The sequence below is a fragment of the Anomalospiza imberbis genome, chromosome 18, assembly GCF_031753505.1.
Source record: "Anomalospiza imberbis isolate Cuckoo-Finch-1a 21T00152 chromosome 18, ASM3175350v1, whole genome shotgun sequence".
NCBI lineage: Eukaryota > Metazoa > Chordata > Aves > Passeriformes > Viduidae > Anomalospiza > Anomalospiza imberbis.
In genome coordinates, this window is record NC_089698.1 from 5,372,701 (window position 1) to 5,392,075 (window position 19,375).

Consider the following 19,375-nt stretch of genomic DNA (forward strand, 5'->3'; position numbering starts at 1 on the left):
GAACTCCAAGACCTTGTCATTCCAAATCTGAAAGTACAGATCTAATTGAGAGGGAACAAGCACCAGCACTGCACAAGGAGCTGACACTGCTGAGACATTCCCAATGGAAGCAAGGAAAACCTTTCTTCTAAAAGGACCAAAGCAGTAAGCCCTACAAGGCTTATGTCACAGAAATCACAGCTACTTGCTGCTGCTGCTTCTAGCAGCACTTCTCCTGCCTCCTGTTGAAGTGTCACTAAATTTTCCATTTAAAAGTCTCTATGTGTGCTCCAGCTGACTCCATCCCATGGACAGGAAGCGTGAGCCTGGAGATTTCAAACACAGAGAATGAGTTGCTGTACTGCACTTTCTTTCCAGTCATGAAACACACTTCACCTCACAACTGCTTCTAATTATACCCAATCCATACCCACCTACTGTGCCCAGCGAAATGCTGATGAGTCCTGTGACACTGACATTCAGCCACACTCAGCTGAATCAGAGTCTGAGACACAGGGGCTGAATTCTGGGAAAGCACAGGGCACACGCTGCTCTCAGTTACCTGCCAGCACTGCTCCTTGCTTAGCTCATATAGTTTGGCAGCTTCCTAGAAACCCCATCTGATTTGTCCAGAAGACTCTTCCTACCTGCCCAGTTGGCTGGATGGGAGAACTGCTTGCTGCTCTGCACGGTTTTCATTGCTTCTCCCAGGGCTGCGCTGGCTTTCATCCCGTTTAAGAGAGAGGAATAGAAGGCGTGCACAAACATTTTGGAAGCAGCCACAGGAATGGGCCAGAGTGACACAAGGACACATTGAGCCCCAGCAGCCAGGAATGCTCTTGTCAAGCCAATGACTCCATCAGAAGTGACTTTGCTGTTGGACTCTTGGTAAGAGCCAAGAACCACCAGCTTGACAGGAAGACGCAGATCCAGCACATCAGCCGCTGTAAGCAGGAACTCCTGGAGAGGAGGGCAGTCTGAGATGCTCTCCACATCACTGGCATCATCCTGCATCCTAAGAGATTCTGGGATTGTGTAGGGGTTCCCAAAGGAACTCTTGCTGCTGGCTGGGTTGCTGTCAGTGTTGGGTGTCAGGACCAAAGCAGCCAGTTTCCAGGACACGTGGGTTGCAAAATGGACACATTCTGCCTGAGTGAGGGCACTCATGACTCTCTCTTTTGTTGATGAGCTGCCAACTAAGGGCTGGCAGCCAAGTAACTCAGATACCATATATGCTTCCTCTTCTGCAGAGGGCATAGGTCCCCACAGCCACCTGTCCATAACTGCTGAAGGGAGCTTGGGATTTCCTATCACAGCTGCCATTGAGGTAGAACTGGAGTAAGCAGGAGTATTCTTCCTCACATGGGACTAGACAGAGAAAGAGAAAGAGAAAATGGCGTTCAAAAATCTGTTTTTTATAGTGCTGGTAATAAAAATATCCTGTCCCTTTGGCTCTAAACATAAGTCTTGTTGTCATAATTACAGCAAGAGTGCATTTCTTTAGTTTATTCTGTTTAACTACTGTAAGGAACACCTCTGTTTGAGTCTGGTCAAGACTTCTATCCCCAGATCTTGGGAAGACAAAAAGGTAAGAACAGAAAGTAACAGAAAGATATAGCCCAGGTTCCTTTGATGGCTGCAGCAGAGCTAAAAACATAAAGAAAATTCCAGGTTCTCACATTCCTGGAACACCACCTGCAATCACTCACTAAGTGGCTCCTCATACCTGTATTTCCAAGGTCAGTGTCAGCACTGCCAGCAGCAGGTGCTGCAGGCAGCTGATACTGAATGGAACAGCAGTAATGCTGACAACATTCAAACCCTTCTGGTGTTCCATTAACTGTGCTTAACCCAGGGCAAACCAAGATGTGCCACAAAACACTGCCCAGCAAGAGCAAACGTGACTTGGTGCATTCTCCCAGAGACCTGGGCATTAGAAATGCTGCTGCCAAACCTCAGCATGAAAATACTTCTGCAGGATTTACCTGTGGGATTTGCTTTCCCTCATAGCTCTGGTGTCCTGAGACATCAATGGCCTTCCCCACTCAGAATGCTAAAATGGAGGTGAACAGACCAGCAATGTGCCAGGACAGTCAGCTTGGCAAGGAAGTTCAGCACAGATCACAGACACCTACATCTCTGTGGTCTGCCATGTAGTTCCACACCCAGCACATGCAATCCTTTAGAGGAGGATATCCAAATGATCCAATCCCCTTGTCCTTCCTGGCATGCCTGGGGCTGTGTTTGTGTGCTGCAGGAACTACATCAGAACCTGCTTCAGAGCTGTGGTGCTCAGCGTGCTCCTCAGACCCAGGGTGGCCTGTTTGTGGTTTCTGTTCTTGTGTCTGGCACAGCAGGACAGAGCTGCTGCTTTGTGAGCATGTACCAGGACCTGCACCCACAGGAGAGGTTTCAAAAGCGGTGTCAGACCTTGGAGCTGGGATTCAGTGACTGGATGGACGGCACTGCAATGAGGCTGAAGCGCTCGTAGAGGTACTCGTTGGAGGAACTGCCCTTCAGGAGAGCAAAAGGAATGAGGTACAATTCTCCCTCCAGAACCAGGATCAGCTGACGGTGCCGGCCAACAGGCCCACTGGAATGCATCAAACCCTGACAAGAAAGGAGAGAGAATTAGTTTGGTCCTTTCACTCCACACGTGTCCCCACCTGCGCTGCCCAAGTATCAGGCTCTACTCTGACCCCGAGTCAGGTTTGGAAACACCCACATCAGCACCACGCTCTGTGTGACAGATGAGCACGTCCTGTGCAGCTGTCCCCAGTTCCACGGGGACAAGTGATCACTGAGGGCACTGACCTGTCCACTCTGGGTCATCACCCTGGCCTCAGCCTCACCCTGGTACTGCAGCTCCTTCTGCTCCAGCCTGACATCTTGGCTAACCCCAACCACCTGTGCCTTGCCAGTATTGTCATCACCTTATCCTTTGTCAGAGAATATTCCTTCTGATACTGAATTTCTACAAAGCCATTTCCTCTGAAGAGTGAACCATCTACAGACAGATTGTGTCCATGGCCTGCACTTCCAGACACTTGACATCATGATCAACCCAGAGTCACCAAAACATCTAACCAGGAAGCATCTTATGGACGGAAGTGAAGCAGAGAGATTAGTCAATAGGGAACATGCAGCTGGGCACAAAATGTGGCAACTGCTCCTGGTCCCATGTAACTGTGGAAATTTATTCATCTAGTATATCATAAGACCAATTTGTTTTCACTCCAGGAAAGAGTAAATTCAAAACACTGCAATTTGCTCCAGCTTAAACACTGGCAGCCCACAAAAAAAAAAAAGGGGGACTAGATCCTTGTCTCTAGGTGGTCGCTAAGACCCCTTCCAACCCAGACTGTTCTGTGAAAATACCATGCTGCAGAAACCAGCCCCAAGCTGTTTGTTCTTGCTTTCCCACACTGAGAGGGTTTTGGTGCCTGTGCAAAGCCTTACTCCTTCCATGGGTCCTATCAGTAAGTCGTAGAGAGCACGGAGTGGGGGCTTGGAGAAAGAAGTCTGCCTCCTTGGAAGTGATGATGTTCCATCCTTAACAGAAGACATAGTACTGCTGAACAGGCTGGTCATGCTCTGACAGCTCCTGTGGGCAAAAGCCAAGGGAGATGTTAGCTGCAGGAATCTGAGCTGTCCTGTGGCTGCCCTGACTTCTGACATGAGCCAGGGGGCCTGTCACCCAGGGGACTCTGCTCTGTAAGATGCTTCATGGGAGGACTTTAGTCTCCCATTCAGCTTCACACCTCAGTGAACAGTGACATTAATGGCAGGATGAATCAGCTGCAGACAGCACATGACATTGCTATGGAGTTTCTCTCCACACTCCAGTGCCTGAAGTGCTGTTCCCAGCTGCTCCTGCACACCTATGGGTAGCAGCTGTGTGCAGGCAGGCATGAGACCCACTGACAACTGACCACAGCCACAGGAGGATTTGCACTTGGGTTGAGCAAATCCTGACCTAGTATGATACCAGACGAAATGTGACAACGGGCAAACCATGAGACATCAAGATTCTGCACTTCTGCCACTGCTGAGCAACACCTGGTGCCCATTTCTGATATTCCTACAGAGCTCTGCACGAGATCTCCTGGCACCAGCAGCCACAAGAGTCTGCCTGCCGAGGAAGTGAAGTTGCCCCATTCTGGGCTCACTAGTCCAGCAGCTGTGCTCCCCAGAAATGTTATCCTTGGCTTGGGGCCAAGAACAACCATTTTACGTGGAAAAGGTAACTTTCCAAAATATTTTAGCAGGTGGACCTCAAAGGAAAGGTAGGGAGGCCTGGGACATACCCCAGCCATTTCTGGTACATACCAACACACAGTCTCAGAAATTGCATTTTCCCCTCTCTTTCTCTCCTCAGCTGCTGCAACCAGCCTCCTGACCCAGCTCACATCATGCCTAAAACCTATAGTTGTCTGAAGAGAAAAATGCTTTTCCCACCCACAAGGAATTTCTATCTTATGGGCACATAGGAATAACCTCAGAATGTCAACAAAAGCCTGGTGTCTGACTGTCCATGCTCTCCAACCCAGAGATTCCAGTGACAATATGAGTATGCTGCTCCTGCTGCTGCTTAGAGCTGCTGGAAACTCATCTGGGGGATTTGTGCAGGGGATCAGCACAAGCTTGGCACTGTGTGCTCCCCTCACACTCATCTGTCCCACTTCATTGCAGGGTTCAGCTTTATGCAGCACAGATTTTAACATCAGATCAGGAAAGAAAGTATATGCAGGGATGTCCCGGTGGTCCCCAGGACCTTGTGCCCTGATCCTCCCTGAGTGGCTTGTTGCCAGCAGGCAGCACTTGCCAGCCCCACAGCCCATGTTCAGTGATTGTTGCACATTCATTTACTGCAGGGAATAGGGGCTTGGTTACTCCAATCAGCAAAACCCTCCTGCATCTTGGGTTTCCCAGCCAAGCAGCTCTGGATTTATTTCTTCACCACTCAGATTGCTTTTTATGAGAACAAAACCAAGGAAGCACCATAAATCTCTCACATCTCCTGTCTGTGTGTGTGTGTGTGTGTGTGTGTACACAAAGAGTGAGCAAATCCCCAGGGGAGAATGGACAGATCTCTTGTGACAAGTGGAGCTGACCAGGAGCCCTGGCCAGTCCATCCTTTCCTCGTGAAAAAGCCAACAAAAGGCTCCAGGTGCACTGATGATTTTTACCTCACTCTTGCAATGCAGAGGATCCCCTGATGTCTGAACAGTGAAATGTCTCATTTGGAAGCCTCTGCTCAGACTCTGCAGTGCTGCTGATTTATAACCCTTTGTACAGGCAGCCTGGCCTGCAGCAAGCAGAGAAACAGCACAAACAGCCAGGGCTTAGCTCAGCTCCCTGCCTTTGTCTTGGAGATGCAGGAACAAAGCAAAGCCTCAGAGAACGGGGTCAGACCGACCTGGCTGACCACCAGCCTCATAGGTGCTGCCTCTGCCTGCTGGGGATGAGTGGCTGGGCCCAGGCAGAAGGAGGGGTTCATCCCAGGACCAGCACAGAGCTGCTCCTGCCTTAGCACTAAGTAGGATTTTGGACAAGTCAAACAGTCCTCGTGGCCAAGCACAGCCATTGGGAGGGGGCTGGAAGTCAGGCTGGTGCTGCAGGGGTCTGACAGCCTCGGGAAGCTGGATACCCATCAAGCCTTCCTCAAAGAGGCTCTTCCTAAAGATGCAGCCCTAAATCCACATTCAGGGCCTTGACACACACAGAGCTGCAGTAAGCTCCAGAAAACAGCCAGATCTGAGCTCCTTGTGGATCCTTGCAAGGATCTACCAGTATCTCCAGAACACACCTGTGGTTGCAAAAACCCCCAGCCCAGCCAGCACTCTCTGCCAGGGTGGTCTGCCAGGGTGTCAGCAGCCGCAGCACTGCATCCTGGATGGCAGAGAACCACCACAGACAGGACTCCCCAGCCACTGCTGGCCCATCTGCCTGGGCTGCCCCCATCCCCCTGCTCTGGAGAGGGTCAGCTGTATGCCTCTCCAGGGCAAGCTGTCAGCCCATGAGGGCAGTAATAGGCTCCAGTGATGCTGATCAGTTTGCCCTAACTAAGGAGCAGAGGAAATAGAAGCTGCAAGAAAACACGAGCCACTGTGGCTATCTTAGTGGCTGTACCAGTGGTATCCTCAGCTCAAACAGCTGTTCCCCAGTCCTGAGATCACCACAGTGTTCCTTCAGTGCTTCTTTCTCCTCCAAAGTCCAATTCCTCTCAGAAGTTCTCTAAGTGAACTGCCAACCCTCCAAGTTTGCTTTTCTAAGCAGAACTGAGAAAAAATCCTACTATTCTCTGCTTAAAAGCATCTACCCTGAATTCAGGGCTCAGCAAGCCAGCTGCAAACAGATGTGGCAGTGTTAGCTCCATCCCCAGGTCTCCCTGCATGGGCAAAAGGAGAGGGGCAGGCAGGGAGGCCATCCAGCAGTCTCATTTTCTCACCTCAGTGCTCATTGCAAGAACATCACAGACACAGCTGCTTCCAACGCTTCCCCTGCTTCTCTTCTGAGGGTGCTTTTAGTTAAATACCCAAGATGGCCCATCCCTGGGCTGCTCCTAAGAGCTGCAAACTACTTACTTGACAAGACACCTGAGCTAAGCTCCTAGGTCTGGATTCAAAGTAATGTATGTGGCTCCTGTGAAGCAGAAAGACAGACGTGGCATGGTTGGCCACTGCAGTGTCCCTGAAGATTAGCATTCCCTGGAACAGAATCAGATCCTACTTCCCCCTGTAATCAGGACAATCTCCTCTCTTTCTAAGTCTGATAAACTAGCAAAACTTCTCAGCAATTCTGGGAATCTTCCTGTGTGATCCAAAACTAGCAAGTACTCATAGTCCTTCATCAGTGCAGCAGCTTGAACAGATATGCTTGTGGATTCTGAGAAGAAAACCAGGCCAGTTGCTGGTGCCAGCAGGCAGCTCCCTGTTCTGTGGGGATGCTGTAACAGTTCACAAGCTCCAGTGGTGGCTCACAACACTCCAGGCTGATCACATTTTCTTTTCCAGCTGAGAAAGGCTTAGGGTATCCTGTGCTCATAAACCACAATCGAGCACAGATCCAGTCAGAAACCCTGGGTTGCATCATGCAGTCACACTGGAAAAATTCTGTCCTCAATTTTCTTTCCAAATGGTTGCCCTAAGCCCTAATCAGCACAGTCATGTGAAAGGCTGAGAACAAGTTGTAAGAGGCAGAAAATGAGTGGAGACTTGCAGCTAGTACAATCCTGTAACTCTGGAAATGCAGCATATTCCCACCTAATTGGTACAACACTTGAGATCAACAGAAACATGTATTTCTGTAACAAGTGTGCAGGAGAGAGCTCCAAGTTCCACATCTCACACACAGCAGGGACAAAACAGTGCTTCCCTGCAATTGTCTGGAGTCTCAAATCAGCACTTGGCCAGGAGAAGAGCAAATTCAGAACAGCTGCTCCTCTGGACAGTCATCAGTTACAACGGGGACCAGTCCTTGCTGGCTCTCCCCTCGAGCACTGGCTGCACCTAAACTTGCAATTTAGAGAGAAGCCCATCACCAAGACATCTCCTGTTTGCTGACCCTTGCAGCAGTGCTGCATTCTCACCTGTTCAATAGGTTGTTCCTGCTGACCATCCTCAGGAAGCCAGTTGGATCAGTCATTGAGTTCAGCTTGTTATTCATCTCCTCAAACTGCTGGTCCATGATATCCCCAGCTTCACTCTCTGTCTCGCTGCTAGCACAGGCTCTGGGGGAATCAGTGAGATGAAGGGTCATTGATGCGAGAAGGAGCAACAGCTTGATGACAAATGCTCAGCCAGTCTGAGCAAAAATGTTTTTCAAACAGAAGCTCAACCAAACACTAATGCCAAATCTTCCCTGGCTTGTCTTTTGTCAGGCATGTAAGACAGCCCCAGCCCCATTTCCTCCTCTTCTGGGATTCCTCAAGGTTTAGTGAGTGGCACACGCAGGAGGTGGGAGTGCAGGACCCTTTCTGTTCACTGCAGGCAGGGATTTCTAAAGCTGCAGCACAACACTGAAAAGCTGAGTCTGCAGAAACACCAGCTCAACCCTTATCTGCCTAAGAACACGTGTGAGCACATCCTTTCTAAATCTCCATAACTAACTTCAAGCTCCACACAGCTCCTCCACGTAGCAGAGGGAGCTGAGCTGCCACTCCTGTTACACAAAGAGGGAAAGCACAGAAGGATTTACTCTATCAATGCCCCAAGTGCAGCAGCAATACAGAGAACCAGCCCAACAATTCTAAATTCCCATTCTCCTGACATTATTATCTCAATTTTCTCTGTGCAGTTGGGGTGCTCATGGTGAGCTGGGTTGGGCTCAGTGAGCATTTTACATGTGAATCATTCTCTCTATTTTGTACACTTTTGTTGTTAATGTTGTTGCTGCTACTGCTTGTTTCCTTTTCTCATTGCTGTTTCCAGTAAATTGTTCTTATCTCAACCCATGATATTCACTTTTTGTGCCTCCAGTTCTCTTCTCCAGCCACCAGAAGGAGGGAGAGAAGGGGAGGGAGCAAGCAAGCAGTATTGGGGTTTGGGAGAGTCTCAGTGGGAGAGCTAAACTGGGGAGTACCATTCCTAAACCACAACGATGGCACATCACAAACCTTGGAATTTGTACACTTAAGGTAAACCTACAATGTTACCTGATGAAACCTCCTTGCATCTCATTTTTGCTTCTTTTTGGATTCCTGACAGCTTGAAGCCTCTCCTCAAGGGCATGTTTCTCAATAAAGAGCACAGGAATTAAATGAACACACAACCTGTACTTGTGCAGGCAACCAGAGCTGTACCTCTGTTGCTGTATGGATCATGGATCTCTTGTGAGTGAATTTCCTGGTCAATATGATTTATAGCCTGGTAATCCTGACAAAAGCCAATCACTTCATGAACACTGAAATGGGGACAGCTGAACCTCAGATGGGGGATTAAAAAAACCAACACAAGGGGAGAAAGGAAGACGAAAATATTGTCCACAGCTTCTCCCTGCACATTTTTCCTCTGGCTGAGGCATGCTCAGCTCTGAGTCCTGGCACAGTTTGGAGTAACACTCACAGCTCCTTAAAGAGACAAAAATCTTGAGTTCATGAACCCAAGAGAGCAGGTCACATGCTCTCCCTAAAGAGAGCAGAGTCTGTTCTGACACAAGTTCAAGCAGACTTTAAAATCCCTTCCACTTTTTTTTTTTTTTTTTTTTTTTTTTTTTTTTTTTTTTTTTTTTTTTTTTTGCAAGAATGTGTTACTTTGAGGATTAATTAGACCAGCTGAAAAGAACCCTTTCTAGCAGAACCTGAAGGCTGCAGTGTGGAACTGAACATCCTGTGCATCCCTTCCCCTCCAGAAAGTGTGAAGACATGCTCTGGAGACTCAGCAGTACTTCTGACCCTGCTCACAGCAGTGTGGACACAAACTCTTCAACCTGAACCCCAGAGCACTCCAGCAAGCCAGGGACTGAGCAGTCAAGCTCCTCCACCTGTGCTGTGCATATTCACACCCCGCTGCTGGGCAGAGCCTGAGGCTGGCAGCTTCTGCTGGGGCCCTGGGGGCCTGGAGAGCAGTGGAATCAGCAGGGCTGAGGGGAAGAAGTTTCAAAGTAGAAAGTGATGTTCACCCACGTGGAACAGCCCAGATTTGTTTGTTTGATTCCCTGCACGTGATTTTGACATGGAGAAAGAACGCCTGCCTATGATTGTACCACACCGGTCCAAGGATCCTGGAGACAAGCATTAAACCCAGAATCCTTAACCAAAAACATACCCCTACCATGACCACAAAGTGAGGAAGAAGCTGAGATCCCAGCAAATTAAAAACTCATCCCAGAACCTGAAGACTGAAGGACTGCCTTTGCCAGGAGGAGAATCTGTGGTGACAAACAGTTAATGAAACTAAAAACTGTATCTGCAAAACTGCTGCATGAGGCCCAACTGCAGATTTCAGTTATGGATTTTGTGTATCTGCATGTCTGCAGGGTAAGACTCAACAATCAACATGTGGGTTCTAAATTAGTCACTCAGCTATAGCCACAAGCCACATTGGGGGGTGGTTAGAATTCCTATGGTATTTGCAGTTTTTTCAAAGCAGTTGAAAGAGAATTAATTACACTGGAAACTGTAAGCAGGATTAAATCTGTCCATATGCAGTCAGACATGGCACCTGCCTCCTCATCCAGTCCACAGATTCACCACACAGCTTGTGGGTTTGGATCTTATTTGCATGTGCATAGAGTTGTTTGGCAGGAAAATAATCATGATTACAAAAACAAAGCCATCTTTTTGTTGCTGCACTGAAAATTTGCCCTTTCTCTGACTCTCAGCTCTCAGACTTCTCAGCCAATTAGCTCACCCCAAAATATTATAAATTCGGGTAGGAGAGCAGGATGTTAGATCCCCTGATCCCAACTCACCTGGTGTAGTAGGAATCCACTCCCAGAGCCTCCCTCACACTGGAGATGTGCTGCTCCAGTACTGAGTTTGTCAGTGTCTGCAGGGCCACGCTGTTGGCTTCATGGAAGTCCCCAGCATTTTCTGTCAGGCTGTCACCCAGATAATACTCATGGAATTTCAGAATTCCTGCAAGGCACCAGAATCAGGAGGTTATTTCTGCAGGGCTACATCAGTGCTGCCAGCAGCTGTCTAAGAAGATGGCACAGCCCCAAGCATTTGGTATTTCCAGCATAACTGGGGCAAAGTGTTCTATGCCAGGTCTCCACTGAACTTCTCCAGCATTTCCAGCCTTGTTTTTAAAATCTGGGTTTGTACTTTGCAGAAAATGGCTCAAAGGCACAAAGGCAGAAGAGAGCTTTTACGAGATGCTCAGAATGCCTTTGCTATTGCAGCACTCATATAAATTATAAACCAGATCTTCCATGCAAGCCCCTGCTAGAGTAACTCACATTTCAATTGATGCACATAAAAAATACCTATTAATAACCTCTGAGAAAATTAACTGAACACACAAGGCTGAACAAGAGTGCTGTTACTACAGCAGAACCTCCTCACATCACACACAGTGATTTCACTCTATAAAAGGAAAGAAGATGGATTAAAGCACAGTGAATTATTAAAAGATAGCATTTCACAATGGGTAAACCAGATAAAGGCCACTTCCTGTTTTGCTGAGAATTCCACTGCTATTGCAGATAAAACCTTCCTGCTTTCAGACTGGTCTATTCTTCCTGAGATAATTAATTCTGCAGCCTGTGATCAACAGTAAAAGGCTGCTCTGGATGCCTTAGCAGCATCAATTATTACACACAGTTAGAGAAGAGCAGAGGAACAAAGAATAAAGCAACTCCTCCTGCAGCAACAGCAGCAAACACAGCAACAGCCAAGAGGTTCAGAGGGTTCCACGTGAGTGGGACAATGGGGACCCTGGGCTGCCACTTAAGCTGCTCCCTCTGTCAGTGAACAAGAACAGGTCACCATGGCTGGACCGGAGTCAGTACTGAAGGGCTCCCAGCAAAGCTTCTTGAGCCAAACACCACAGCCCGTACCCTTCCCATCACCGGATAGAACCTTCAAAGAGGCAGTCACAAACTACAGACTCAAACACTGCAACTGCTTTTCTCTAAGACTCACTGTGGGCAAGGAGGAGACTGATCGTGAAGCCCAGTGGCAAATCCTACACCTGATCCATATAATTTTAATAAGCTCAGCCTGATAGTGATACTATAGCATTACTGGCATTTTATTGTGCAAACTACAGGCCTGAAGAGCCAATTAGTGACTGGATGCACAGCAGGACAATCCTATCTTACACTGAGACATTGCAAAACTCTCCCAAAAAGTGTCTCTTCCAGCCACTGTCATCCCATCTAAATCAGGCATGTGTGAGTGCTTCCTTCTCTTTCTGAAGCATTTTTCATGCAATCTAAATAGTGTTTTTTATCTCTCTAGCTTTGTCATGATGAAGGGCTGCAATTATTAAATTATATCCAGAAAGAACTTGTTAAAATTTACAGTCATCACTTTATTAGATAATGAATAACAGCTGTCTGCAAAAAGCAATCCTCTTCAAATTAATCCTCCTTGCTCCTCTGTGATAAGTGCTTCCACATTCATGTGAGGATCAGGCAGTTCAATGGCATATCAGGAAGTGGGGATGCCCTTCTGTTTTCTGCAATCCACTTCAGCGAATAAACGTCAAAAGCTTTTGGAAGAATAAAGCACAGAACTATAATTAAAGTAGGGATTCTTATGCATAGAAGATTCTCATAGAGCCAACATACTTGGAATTTCATTACTCTTCTGTTCTGCCCTGTGGGAAATATATACAGATTGGAGGTTGAAAAATGAAAATATTAAACACGTGAAACATTTCCATCTCCAGGTGAACATCAAAGTCCTGAATAAGCACTTCTGAGTCATTACTGCTGTGGTTATGCCGTAGCTTTTAGTCTGTTCAGCTTTAAGGTACTAGATGAAAATTATTCCCTCGTACATTCACTCTGGTCCCAAAATCATTCGTATTCTCCCTGTTCCCAGGCTCTTGTGTCCAAAAAGGAGCTCACCTGCCCCAGGAGCCAGCAGCCAGCTGTACAGATAACCAGCAGCCAGTGAGTAGTAGAGAACAAGTCCCCTCTGGCCATTCACAGTCTCCAGGACCTGGTCGAGGGTCACGGGAGAGTAGGGATCCGAGTCCTGCTGCCCAGTCTGGCGTTCCACGAGCAGGTCAGCAAAAGCCCTCGTTCGTCCTCTCTCTGCTACTGCCAGTGCCTCATCATGGTGACCTAAAAAGACAAAGCCATCTCTCAGACCTGATACACGTGTGGTCTGCAGTGCCACATTCATGGAACAGGGATAATTGCTATCCCAATCCCAACCTGGGGAAGCAGTGTCACCTATTTCCCAAAAGAGCAGTCTCTGCACTGGAACACAGTGCCAAAGAGAGACACACATATTGCTGTCCTGGAACAGAAATGCTGTGCTGTGCTGGACAGCTGTGGAGCAAAGGACATATCAAGAATTGCCAGCCTACAAGTCCAGCTGAACTCCTGGCATGAGCCTGGAGTTCAGCCTCAGCATCTGAAGGCATGTCTTACCCAGACTGACAAGAACTCGCTGCAGGGCCTGATAGGAGGATGTCTGCAGGTCGAAGAGTGACAGCTTGTAATCCGTGCTCAGCTGCACCTCGTGGCGGATGGTTTCAAACAGCGCGGAGGCGCGGTACAGCTGGGAGGGAAACAGCCACAGTGACTTCCTCATGGACACCGTACACAGCACTGCCTGCGAAAGCAGCACGAGCCAGGGCCAGCATCCATCCCCTTAGCCTGGGGAGCTCTGCCTCACACCCTCCCAGGGACACACCAGACATGTTCTTCCCTGGGAACAGGAACCACCCAGAGGGCTTGGAGAACATGAGCCCCCCAGCACGGGGCAGACCGTGTGTACCTGGTGCTGGGATTCCTCCAGGTTGCCACTTGCCCAGAGGGAGAGGCCGAGGCCATGACGGATTTTTGCTTCATCTTCTCTGCGACCAAGCTGCTCTGCCAGCCTCAGTCCTGAAAAGGAGTCAGAGTGAGAGAGTGCCAGAGGGGAGAAGAGGCTGTGGCCTCAGTCCCAGGGAGTTCCTGTGGAGTGCCAGCACTGGGACAGAAAGCGAGGCAGCACCAGTGGTGGGATGGTGAGCAGGACAGGGACACCAGGATGACCAGTGGGGCAGTACCAGTGCTGGGCAGCTGCTGCCAGCCCTCACATCAGCACCAGCATGAGGTGACAGACACTTCCATGGACTGAGCCCTCCCTAAGTGAGTTTAAGGCGCCATCCCCTGAGACACACTCAGTAAACCCCTATCACAAAGTTCAACTTTTAAACTCTAAAAGCCAAACAGACAAACAAAATCACACAGAACTGTCAAACACTGCCAGAAAAGACACCTCTTGCCACATTCCTGGCTTGTTTCCCATCAGCTCTCCCCGGCCCTCTGGCAGGCTCTGCATGGTTTATGTGCTGAGCCAGAGCAGAGGGTAGGGGCCTGGCCTGAACGACCTGGAGCTCACTTCACTTCCAGCAGCACATTCTGTGCTGTCCCCGCTTCCACACACTCCAAACCTCTGCCTTGGTGGCCCCTGCTGACAACAGGGACACCTCCTCTGAGGCACCTTGGGTTTCCCCCAGCCTGGGGAGCAGGGCCCTGGCTGTCACCACACAGCTCAGCAGCAGCTAGCATTCCCAGGCTATGCAGGAATTCTGCAGCACACCAGGAGAAGGAGCTGTGTTTCATTTCTCCCCTTCCAACAGCATACTGGAATCCTGCCAAGGTTAGATTCATGAAAACCAAACTAACTGATGTAATACATCCTTCGGCCTCCAGCTTCATTCACTCCAGCTACATAGTTCATCTGCTGCATCAGAGCCCACAGTCTGATCAGCTGCTGCCTGCATGCTGCACCCCCTTGCAACAGCACAGCTCCCAGGCCAGCACTGACCCAGCACTCCACAGTGGCAGACGGCTCCTGGACACCTCAGGCTGAATTTCTCTCACCTCTCTATCAAACAGCACTTATTTTCACTCAGACTTTAGGGAAACTCACCCATTTTGTCTCACTCCTAGGTGAACATGTAAGAAGAGCCAGGTGGCTACCAGCAAGGCATAAATCTCTTCTAACAGACCTCTCAGGATCAGAGAGATTCATCATAATTCTCTGTGGTTTTCCCAGAGCCAGATCCTGGTATGCAATGCCATTTACAGTGAAGGTTTACACTTTCAGGCACAAACGAGTTTTACAAAGAGACGCTGCTAGGTACAGTCTAGATTCATGCTCTGAGGTACCCAAGATGCCCAGAGGAAGGCACAGATCATGCTTTGTCTAGAGGACACCAAGAAGGCTCCAACTGAGATGGCAGGCTGGCCATAACAGCTCCACAGACAGCTACTCACACAGATGCTCAGCAGTAGCTGTGGATATCTGCAAGAGCTTCTGCATCAAAGGCCACTGTCAAACACATCCTTTTTTGAGCCGTGTTTACAGTACCTCACCGCTCCATGTCTTCAGGTCTTCCTTCCACCCTTCTGACCCTACATGCAATGTTGTGTAACTCAGCCCCTTACCTTCCTGCAGGTACATCACAGCCTGAGAATAGTTCTGTAAAGCATGGTGAGTCCTCCCCAGGCTGCTGTAAGACACAGTTTTGGCTACAAGGTCGTTCATTTGCGCCGCAATGCTGAGGTGCTGCTCCTGATAAACCACTGCCCTCTCGTAGGTGCCCAGGGACTCGTAGGTAAGGCCCAGGTTGCCGTAGGCCCGGCCCTGGCCGGCGGGGTTGTTGGTCTCCTCGGCGATCTGCAGGTCCAGCTGGTGGTACTGCAGGGCGGTCTCGTACTCGCCCATCTGCTGGTAGACGCCGCCCAGGCCACAGGCAGCGTCGCTCTCCAGGGCTCGGTCCTTCATCTCCCGGGCGATGTTCAGCTGCCGCTCCAGGCACGAGATGGCTTGCTCGTAGTTGCCCAGCTGGCTGTGCAGGCTTCCCAGCTCCCCGTAAGCCTGGGCTTTGTTAAATGCCTCCCCCAGCTCGTGTGCCACTACAAGCCTCTTCTCAAAGCACACCAGAGCCTGCTGTAAACTTCCCATAGCCCTACAAGGGAAGAAAACAGCAGTGTTTATTTTCCTCGTATTTCCTTGAGAGAAGGTGTTTTGCCATTTCCCCTGGAGGCCGGCTTAAACCTTCCAGTCAGAGGTTTTCCCCCAGGAGACATCCCCAGCACTTTTGAATCAACCTCCTCCTCTCTGGGCAGCGTAATCAGCTTTGTAATTTGAGCTGTCAGCACAGTCCTCAGCATCCACAGGACTCTAACTCTCTCCTGTGTCACATCACTCTGTGCGTGTGTGCTGAGGCCCTCAAACACACCCCATCAGTACCACACTGCAAGGACTGTACTTGTACTTCACTGACATCAGAACACACGTGCAGCTCCTTACCTGTGCCCACTGCCCAAGCCTCGGTAGGCCTTTGCCTGATCTTGCATACGGTTCAAGCTTTGAGCCACAGACAGGTACTGTTCATAATACTTTATAGCTTCCTCAAAATCTCCCAGAGCCTCATAACAATCTCCCAGGTTCCCATAGGCTCGGCCCCGATCTAATACGGATTCATTCCCACTGAGCTGCTGCAGCATGGCCAGCTGCTGCTCAAAGTAGCCAATCGCTTCCTCCATGACATTCATGTTCATCTTGGTAATGCCCATGTTACCGTAGACCTGGGCTTCAATGCTGGGGTCCTTCAACTTCTGCCCCAGCTCCAGCTGTTCTTCGTAGCACTTGAAGGCCATGGTGTACTTCCCAAGCGACATATACACTGCAGCAAGGTGACCATGTGCTCTGCATTCACCCGACATATCCCCCAGCTCTTGGTACACCTCCAGCTCCTGTGTATGGTAACCTAAAGCCTTGTCACACTTCTGTACCATCCTGTATGCAGAGCCCAGGGCTGCATAGGCATTGGCTTCCAGTCTCCTGTCTTTAACGTGATGGGCTAAGCTCAACTGCTGCTCATAAAATTTTATTGCACCATGTACATCTTTTTTACAGACAAAAATATCCCCCAAGTTCCCCAGAGCTCGGAATTTGGCCTGGGAATTGTTCAGAGACTGTGCCAGGGACAACAGGTATTTTTGACACTCCTCTGCTTTGCTGAAGTCCATCAAGGCTTTGAAGGCCAGGCCCAGGTTGCAATAGGCTTTGGCCTGGCTCAGCTTGTCATGAAGATCCTTTGCTAAGGCAAGATCCTGCTCGTAGTACTTAACAGCTTCCTCATAGTTCCCGAGGCAATAGTGGGCATAGCCAAGGTTGTGGCAAACTTTCCCCTCGCCCTCCATGTCCTGCAGCTCAGGGGACAAGCGCAGGTACTGCTCATAGTACGGGGCCGCCTGCACGAACTCTCCTCGTGTGCAATGGAAGTTGCCCAAATTGCTGAGGGCTCGCGCCTCACTCTGGATGTCCCGCAGCTCCCGGGCAATGTTGAGATGATTCTGGTAGTGCTGCAGAGCACGGTCATGGGCACCCAGCGCCTGATAAGCAACTGCCAAGTTCCCGTGTGTGGATGCCTGAGAAGCACGGTCGTTGACTTCCATGGAGATCTGCAGCTCCTGCCGATGGTACTTGACAGCCTGGTCATACATGCCCAGGGCATTGTAGGCGTTGCCCATGTTGCCGTAGGCCCGGCCTTGGGCCGCGTAATCGCTCAGCTCCTGCGCTATGGACAGGTGTGTCTTGTGCAGCCGCAGCGCGGTGTCATAGTCACCTTTCATCTGGTGGATGATTCCTGGAAAACAACAGAAACCAGCTCAACAAACACAGTGCCCTGTACTAAACCTCTGCAGCACCCTGCACTCCAGGACTGCCCGCAGCCCGGCCCTTTCCCTGGCTCTTCACAGCCCTTCTGAACAAACTGCCTCCGTGCTTCTAACAGGGAAAGCCCAGGGAAGGTTTAGGTTTCATGTTATACAAAAGCACCCATTCACCACAACAACCGGACACAGGCTGGCTGGTATAAATATACCGGCTATTTATAAACAGCTATAAAATTGCTGTTTATTTCCAGAAGTGATACCTGGTAGCTCCAGAGCTCAGACTCAACACATTGAGTGAGACAGCACTTGCAGATGCTTTTCATTTTCAGTTCAATCATCTTGCATTTGTTAGTAGACATGGGAACAGGAGCTCTGATTCTGCTGATGATACCACCTACACTTCAATTAAACTCTGTGCTAATAATGCCTGTGGCTACTGTGCAAACACCTGTGAATAAGCCTGGAGGTTTGGGAGCCACTGAAGGAGGCCCTGCAAATGTTTTTTGACATTAATTGCATAAGCTTCAAGAGAAAATATCTGGCATCTTTGGGCAACATGATGAGCACATGAAAAGAAGTACAGAAGTTCTCTTGGAGCTGCAAAGAGGCAGCGCCAAGAGACTTTAAATTGTGTTCTATTAATAATGTGAAATGTCTTCTCACCATCATAGTGGGAACCCTTAAAAGCTGCGGAGGCTGGAAAGCCTGGTCTCCACATGGAGCCTGAGTGTTTGGAAATACCAGATGCTTTGCAAAGGTTGAGAACCTGAGACTTCTGGTTAAACTCCACATCTTGTGAAAGGCTGACAGCTTGTGCTTCATCCTCAGTCCATCACCTCCTGCTCACCTCGTCTCAGAGTTCAGATTATCTCCCTACAGAACACTGCAGCAGCTGGGCTCTGTTACAGGCCATGTCTGCCCTGCTTAACACTGGATCACACACTTAAGGGTGCCTTCCATCTGCATTAGGGAAATGCAACAGAAAATGTCTGTTGCTTCAGCAGAGAGGCCAACTCTAACATTCTGGCCTAGAAACACACATTTAGATACTTTTTTTTGCCTGTCAGCATGGTTATTTTGATGAGGTTTTGTTTTGCATGTGGATTAGATGAAAGAGACAATTAAAACTTGACTTTTTGATTGGTACTGGATGCATTTTAAACACCAGTAATAGATTGTTTCAACAAGAACTGCATGTTCCCTTTCTCCAGTATAACTTAACTCTGAGAGAGAAGACAAAAAATACAGCCAAATAACAGCTGAAACGTGAGACCCCGCGCTCAGACGCTAGGAGAACTATTCTAACACAAAGTGTGGAGTGGCTGAGTCAGCATACCAACTGAAAGTTATATTTAGGCTATAATCCAACATTGAAAAACATTCTCTGCTGCATCAGTCCATCTCTCACATCTCTGTGTCTCCCCAGCACTGGAGCCACAGGCTCCCCAAGACAAGGTCCCACACTGGAGAAGAGATGGGGAATGTGCTCATGCAAGGCCTCTCCACTCCCAGCCCTCCTGCCTGCTGTCACATTAACAGAAACCTTGTTCATGCTCACTGCTCTCTCATGCTAAGCTGCCCACAAGCATTTTTGCATCACAAACCTATTTTGCCCCACAGATCTGCCTCAATTTGTGTAAAGGAGGAGATTTGCAACACTAATTAAAAAGCTGTGATTGTTTTGTTTTCTGCAGTTCCCCTTATCTTCTTCATTCAGCTCCTGAAGACTCAGCTACTAAGAGAAATTAAGTAATTCATCAAGCTCTTTTCAATTACCTGCTGTTGATAACATCAGAGTACAATTAGCATCTACAAATGAACCAAGTGCCAACTGCCAAGCAGAAAGAGGAGCTGATTTACAGCGTGGGGCAGCCTGCAAGGGCTGGGATTCAGGGGCTGCCAACAAACACTTATTTTGATATCCCAGCACCAGCCCTGCTTTGCTGTTCCTAGCCAACTGAGAACACATCCCAAACAACAGCTGGAACATTGGCAGCACAACTGCCAGAGCCATGGCAGAGATGGAAATGCATCCTTGTAACTCCCACATCTGGTGCTGTGAAGCAGCGGGAGAAATAGGCTTCACTTGAATGGAACT

General features: G+C 49.0%; 1 protein-coding gene across 3 annotated transcripts in view; it reads right to left on the reverse strand.

The window, feature by feature from the left end:
- The window catches only part of TTC28 (tetratricopeptide repeat domain 28), a 110,203-nt gene that overhangs the window by 12,539 nt on the left and 78,289 nt on the right, over nucleotides 1-19,375 (reverse strand). For all 3 annotated transcript variants that reach the window (XM_068208690.1, XM_068208689.1, XM_068208691.1), the window contains 10 exons: nucleotides 15,908-17,249; nucleotides 15,040-15,563; nucleotides 13,379-13,488; nucleotides 13,030-13,159; nucleotides 12,499-12,717; nucleotides 10,393-10,558; nucleotides 7,571-7,711; nucleotides 3,439-3,583; nucleotides 2,410-2,589; nucleotides 627-1,347 (listed from right to left, as the gene is read on the reverse strand). In XM_068208690.1, coding sequence (XP_068064791.1) covers nucleotides 627-1,347; nucleotides 2,410-2,589; nucleotides 3,439-3,583; nucleotides 7,571-7,711; nucleotides 10,393-10,558; nucleotides 12,499-12,717; nucleotides 13,030-13,159; nucleotides 13,379-13,488; nucleotides 15,040-15,563; nucleotides 15,908-17,249 — 3,678 coding nt within the window. The remainder of the gene's footprint in view (nucleotides 1-626; nucleotides 1,348-2,409; nucleotides 2,590-3,438; nucleotides 3,584-7,570; nucleotides 7,712-10,392; nucleotides 10,559-12,498; nucleotides 12,718-13,029; nucleotides 13,160-13,378; nucleotides 13,489-15,039; nucleotides 15,564-15,907; nucleotides 17,250-19,375) is intronic.